Source organism: Aphelocoma coerulescens, chromosome 8 (genome assembly GCF_041296385.1).
Source record: "Aphelocoma coerulescens isolate FSJ_1873_10779 chromosome 8, UR_Acoe_1.0, whole genome shotgun sequence".
Taxonomy (NCBI): domain Eukaryota; kingdom Metazoa; phylum Chordata; class Aves; order Passeriformes; family Corvidae; genus Aphelocoma; species Aphelocoma coerulescens.
Window position 1 is genome coordinate 26,532,189 of NC_091022.1, and position 6,593 is coordinate 26,538,781.

The 6,593-nt window shown below is 36.4% G+C and overlaps 1 protein-coding gene across 1 annotated transcript in view; it reads right to left on the minus strand.

Annotated features, from left to right (window-relative positions):
* The window catches only part of LOC138114193 (BEN domain-containing protein 5), an 888,499-nt gene extending 882,212 nt beyond the window's left edge, over positions 1 to 6,287 (minus strand). The window contains exon 1 of the mRNA XM_069023367.1: positions 5,574 to 6,287. Coding sequence (XP_068879468.1) covers positions 5,574 to 5,685 — 112 coding nt within the window. The 5' untranslated portion in view covers positions 5,686 to 6,287. The remainder of the gene's footprint in view (positions 1 to 5,573) is intronic.
* Positions 6,288 to 6,593: the final 306 nt, after the last annotated feature.

Below are 6,593 nucleotides of genomic sequence, written 5' to 3' on the forward strand. Positions count from 1 at the left end.
GCAAAAAAATTTAAATATTGTTTCAGAATTCCCATTTTCTAACATAAAAATGTCAGCAAAAACAAACTATCTATTAACTGTCTTGCATCAGCAACATAACAGGAATAAAACTACAGAGAACACTACTAACTAATACAGCATATTCAGCAGGTTTTTAACTAAGCAAATACTAAGTTGATACAATATTTATGGGAATATGAAATGCATACAAAATATTTCAAGTATTCAGAACACAAGCCAAAATTCCACCTTCAAGAAAGCTTACACAGAGAAAGCTCTGAGATCAAATCACTGATTATTTGTACCACTCAGAAATAAAATAACCAGCAGATATAGTGGTATTGTGCCTAGTTACAAAACATCTGCTATGCTGGAGCACCACAGGCTTTGGGTGTAGGTAAGTAGTACAGAGGCAAGTTTATCTCACAATCTTATTTCACATGGACAATTCTCATGAAATAATGCTGCTGCCTTTGCATTTGTATAGGTTATTTGAGGAATTTTTCATTAATCAAATGCATCATACCACCACATCTGCATTTTATATGCATGAAAATCTGATAGTCACTTGCCAGGTTTCCCAGCACTGAAGTTCACTGTAATAGCAAAGTGACTCTGCTGCTTATTGCAAATGAAAACACATCAGCAGAGCTGCAATGAATCCAAAAGGGCTCTCATTGCAATGGATTCCTGCTGCTCTGCTCTGGTGATTCACGGGAACTGATGTTCCACTTGCTTTAGTGGAGATTGAAATTCAACACATTTTTCAAGGTGCTTATGAAACAAAATGTAAAAGGAAAATCTTGCCAGTTTTCACTCATGATTGTGAGATCCACTGCTAAATAAACAGCTCTACGAATCAGTAGGTAAATGAAATCATTAGAGAGCTTATTCATCTAATAATAATAATTTAAGACCACTACTTTTTCCTTCCATCCCCTTTTCTATGCTTGATTTTTGACACAATGAAACTATGAAATCAGATAGTTTACCATACTGAGAGAACAGGGATACATACATATTAGAAAATATATGTATCAGAACATACAAGTTTTAGTCTCTAACCTTCATACATTACTTATCCTAAAATAGAACTAATCACAAAAAGCATTTACTATACACAAATACATCAAATTCATTGCCAAACATTTGCAGGATGAGAGCTCTAGATTTAATACTAAAGTCCACATCCTGAGTTTGAGAGCCTGTGACAAAATGAAATGGAAGTTGTTATTATTTTGGTAGAAAAGTTTTCCAAACCATTGCAACATACAAATAGTAAAATTTCTTCAAAAAACATAGGGAAAAATCCTAAGTTAACAAATATAGCACTTCTTAAATGGCAGGCTTGGCCTCTGTGGCAAAGTCAACAAAATGAGTTGTGGGGACAATGTGACAAGGAAGCTGGGATATGGGATACATTGATGTGTATCCATAACCAACTCTCAATTAATTGAAAATTGATTTACCTCTATTATAGATTAATGGCAGACACAGCTTGAGCCTAGAAGAACTTATTGTCTCAGGTACAATGTGATCTAAACATGGCAATTCTGCATCAAGGCTCTGCATGCCAACTACCTTGGGGGATCACTTGAGAAATCTAAGCTGGTTTCTATAGATTCACATCGTTCTGGAAAAGGGCAGCACGATCAATCCTCCAGGAACAAGAGTGATGTAGCATGATGCACACACCCAGCTGGGTGTGCTGGAGCTGCTCTGCATCCAGCAGCACAGCTGTGAGCAAAGCAGCACGGCTGCATCTCAGTGACATCAGCAGGAAACATCTGCACAAACTCCTCTCCACGTCCTCCAGCACCTCATTTATCCAGGGGTTGCTGCTTTCTCTTACCAGGGTGTCAGAGGTCTTTATTAAAAAACATAAAAAAAAGGTAACAACGACTATTCAGCCATCTCCCTCTGTGACTTCTGTCCCTACACAGGTGTTGTGGAGGAAAGAGGAAGAGGAGGAAGAAAGATTTCCCAGCATAGACAAGTTGTCCATCTCTTCTGTGGCAGCTGACAGCTATTGTGTGAGGTGTCCCACCTGGAGGACGGGCTGGTGCTGCAGATCTGAGTGTCCCAGTCCTGTTAGGGGCCCCATGTGGAGATCAAGCTGGTTCCATTGTAACACAGGGAGATGACTTTAAAAACCTATTTTATTGAGTATTAAATCTATATAGCTCAACTTCCAAAAACAGGAAAGCTATGTAGGCCACATAAATGCATTCTGAGGTTAATCTGGTTTTTTTGCATGAGACTTTTGCCTACTAAAAGCAGTGACAGCCACACCAAAGAAATTTGCAGAAACTTCTGTTTTACAAATTTCAGTATAAAACCTATTAAAATTCTCACTATGTCTCATTTTACTTTTTACAAATTCAAAAGCCTCCTCTCACAAGTGCTAGTAATTAATAGGGTGCTTTGAACTTCACTGAAAGAAAAAACGTTGGGAGGCTTGAGGTAAGTAACTTCTCAAAGCTTTGATTATTCGTCAAAGAAAAAAATGTATGAAATATGGCTAGGAAATGGCAAACCATTCAAAAATGGCAACTGGAACACCCAACACATTCCTGTTTCTTTCTGTTTCTGAAATTATATCTTCTGGCTGTATAAAGCCTTCATTAGTATTTCTCAGGTCTCCTTATTTGGAAAATTATGTAACAAAAATATGATCAAAGATTTAAGTACCAAAAATATATTAGCAGCTTTTCTTCCACGATTTTTTCTAGTGGGGATTGTTTCCACTGGATAACTGAAAAACACTGGAAATTAGTTGAACATCAGCTTACTGGCAACAGAGTCTAATGATCACTATAGTATCTTTCTGCAGTGACTAGAGTCAATTTCTATATAGAACTTCAATGACTGTTTCAACTTACACAGTAAAAACTGAAATAGTTAATGGTCTTACAAAGTGCCTCAGATGTACTAAGAAACCCTTCTCTAATGTCCAACTGCTCTGGCTGAAATGTACCAATGCTATTGCTAAATTCTGGCAAATGTCTTTATTGAACAAAACCCATTTTAGATTTGTTTACAAATCCATCCTGCAGCATTTTATAAACAACTGCAAACAGCTCTTTCTGCTGTGTGAACATCTGCAAGGCTGGGCCCAGTCTCCACACAGTTTGCCACTGATCCCTTTCAGCATAAAGGCTGCAATGTCTTTTCCCAAACACTGGGATTCACCTATGTTTACAGGTTAGTGGTGTATATAACAAAATAAGCTCTGCTGTTTGTATACACTTTAAAATTCAGAAATCATTTAGGAAAGGTTAATTCAATTGAAGAAATTAAGTTTACCTGGAGAGTCAGAAGTACCGCTGATGTAGAGTGTTATTTTAATGACAAAGATTAAATAATATTGTTAAAGTAATTAGCTGATCTCTCTTATTTTAAATTTCCTCATGATAAAGCCAGTGAATTAGAAGTTCCAGTTATCAAAAAAGCCTATATTTAAAGACAAATAAATTATGCTCTTATTTCGTTTGGCTTTTTATTTAATAATTAAGGCCAATGAAAAGAAAGCAGTATGTTCCTGATACTAGAATGTTGTCATACCATATGTAATTAAATATTTTTAAAAGAATAACAATTATTTTTTGAAAGAATAATCTAAAGCTATCTTCAAAACAATCCAGCTCAGCACTACCATATTAAAAGCAATTAGAAAACACTGCAGAATTTACACAGCTGTTCTATTGGCACCCTCACTTGCAGACCTCTGAAATAATGATCTCAACACTAAGTGTTTTAGGAACACTTCACAAACTTTGGGTAGGGCTTGAGCCTTCAACAGTGGTTTGCAGCTTTCCTCCTGAAGCCAGGTCACAGCCTGGCTGTGGACATTTTGAAAATTCCAACCATTCTTGACATGAAATGTGACTCAACACCACTCTGCAAGGTACTGACCATGACATGTAAATAAACATTAAAAAACTCCACATTCAGCTGGGAAGCCTGTTTATTCCAATAACAAGGATTTTTGGTCTAAAGACATTTATTTATATCCTGTCCAGTACTGTGAGTAAATGCCTTTTCTTGCTTTCACTATGATTTCAGTGATGATGACACAATGAAATACCAGAAATACTAATACCCACAAAATGACTAGCAACTGTGGAATAACACATATTAGAACTGTCAATCCAGGCTAATATGCAGTTGCCTCCGATAGAAAACTATTACAGAACTCAAGAGATAACCTGCACCTTTTGATCATTCAGGTCTCCAGATGCAAGTCCTCTGAAGGTAATACAGATGCCTAGAACAGAAACCTGGGGAGAAGGAGATAACTACTGAAATTCTAATTTGGAAAATACTTTCATCTGGTTCATGGGTCAAAAAATTCAGCAAATACAGGCATTCTGTCCTCACTGACCTACTCCTAAACCTTCCTTGGTGAAGCTAAAATGTCCTCTTTGCTATAGAACTGGAAAAATAACATTCATCTGGGTTTTTATGGAACTTAACTAAAGTAGCTGTTTTCTTATACCCTGTATATTCCAGGGGTTTATGACACCAAGGTCAGATGAGCAGAACAACTGGAAGTCAAACCAAAAAGCTCCTGAGAGTAACTAACTAGACTCAACCACTTTCATCCTCCTGCAGACTTCATTTGTGAAGATTTACATTGTTTTTAAGTTGGATTCCCAGCTTGAGACATGAAGGTTTCAGCCTGGAAAACCAAATAGGAAAGCATACAAATTCAGAGTTTACTGCAAAAAGCTGATTTAAACACTTCAAAGAAAGCAGATAGGACTAAGGAGCCAACTAGAACGGGAAAATGATTAATTCAGAGTAAAGTGAGCTGATTTGCAGCACTCTAACCAAACATCAGAATACAGAAACTATTTTTATGGATTAGAGCAGCTATCTGCCTGGTCCAGTGAGGATAGCAGCAGAATATGAACTCTGTACTAGACAGGTGTGAGATAATCTACCTTCCACATTAAGTCTCAATTTTACTTGAAATACACAGATTGGCTGAAACCATGATGTAGAAAATAATGCTGAGCTTAACAGCATAATAAAAGCTGATTAAATCCCTCTCCTGAAATGCTTTGTGCAATTTGGTGTGTCCTAATCTCCCTCCCAATAAAATTTTTAAAAAGTTTAAAAATTTGCAAAAACAAACAAAAATTTTCTCCAGGGAAAAGGAATGGAATATGAAAATATTTGTATATAGGGAAACAGTAAGAATAATTATCAGTATAAGACAGATTAACAGATTTACTTCCCTATAATAGGAAGAAATATGAATAAAACTGAAAAGAAAAATTCGTACATTATAAAAAAGTATGTTTTCCATAAAGTATAATTAATATACAAAAAGTCTTGACAAATTATATTTTCTAAGATAAGAGTTTTGAGGGGTCATAAGCATCTTAGATGTGCATAATTCACTATCAGATAACTTTTAGGAGGAAACCTAATTTTTCTAATCACATCTAAGTGCACACTGTAATTTTTCTGACATCGACTCTTGTCAAACCCAGGTTACTGAACTAAAACAATAAAGAATGTTCCATCACAGCAATCTGTGCTGCTATAAAGCATGGATAAGTTACCTTCAATTTCTTTGTAACTCAGTTTCCTTATGCAAAAATTGCAAATAACAATCAGTATTTCACAATGGGCAGATGAGATGATGAGAGTTATTACTTGTGTTTTCTGATCCATGACTAAAAACGTGATGTTGCTGTTAAAAAAAAAGAAAAAAAAAAAAAACACCCAGCAAGTATAATATACTCATACCAGCTAAATTGATTTATATGGTTTGAACAATGTTCAGTCCTTCTGTAATGGCTTTATGCTCCTTGCATTTGTGCAAAATGCAGGTTCCAGAGCTACATTCCTGTATCTCCTAAAGACTGCTCTAGATCTCACACATGATGAAGACACACTAAGCAGCAAGGATGCAGCAGGAACATTCCCCAGTTATGTGTTCAACAACAGTGGCAGTGTCACCCAGCAGTAAAAGGGAGAAAAAGAGATTCTTTGAGGGATTTGCCAAGGAAAGAACCTGCCTGTCAACTTAGTGTCAGCTGACAGACAGAAAAAATCCAAATCACCCCACCTTTTTTTCCCACAGCCTAGTTTCCATGACCTTTTTAAAAAGTGGGCCAACATCACAAGCTTGCTTCCTTTTTCTCTGAGAGTTTTGGGTCTTTTCCCTATCTTTGTGGTTCTTTGTATTTTTAATTCCTTATCTGGTTTCTCCAAAACAGAAGGACCTGCAAATTAGACTTGCAAATTGGTCAGATAAGCATTGTAAAACTCAAGCAGACATCTATCAGCACGTGCAACTAAACATGAATTCAGCACAAGCTGAAGCACAACATTTATGAGAAAACCATTGATTAGTCAGGTGCAATGGTCAGAAGTGGAAAAAGTTCAGGGTAAGGTTAAAATTAAAAAGCAAATACTGTAAAGCAGCAGGTTTAAATAACACAGCAAAGAACACAATATAAGAGTAAATTAATCTGGAAATAGCATGAAAGTTACATTCCATGTTGAAGTTACTGACAAGTGCACATGAGGTAGGCAGAAAAGCTGACAAAGTCAAATGGCCACTGGAGATCTGTTCC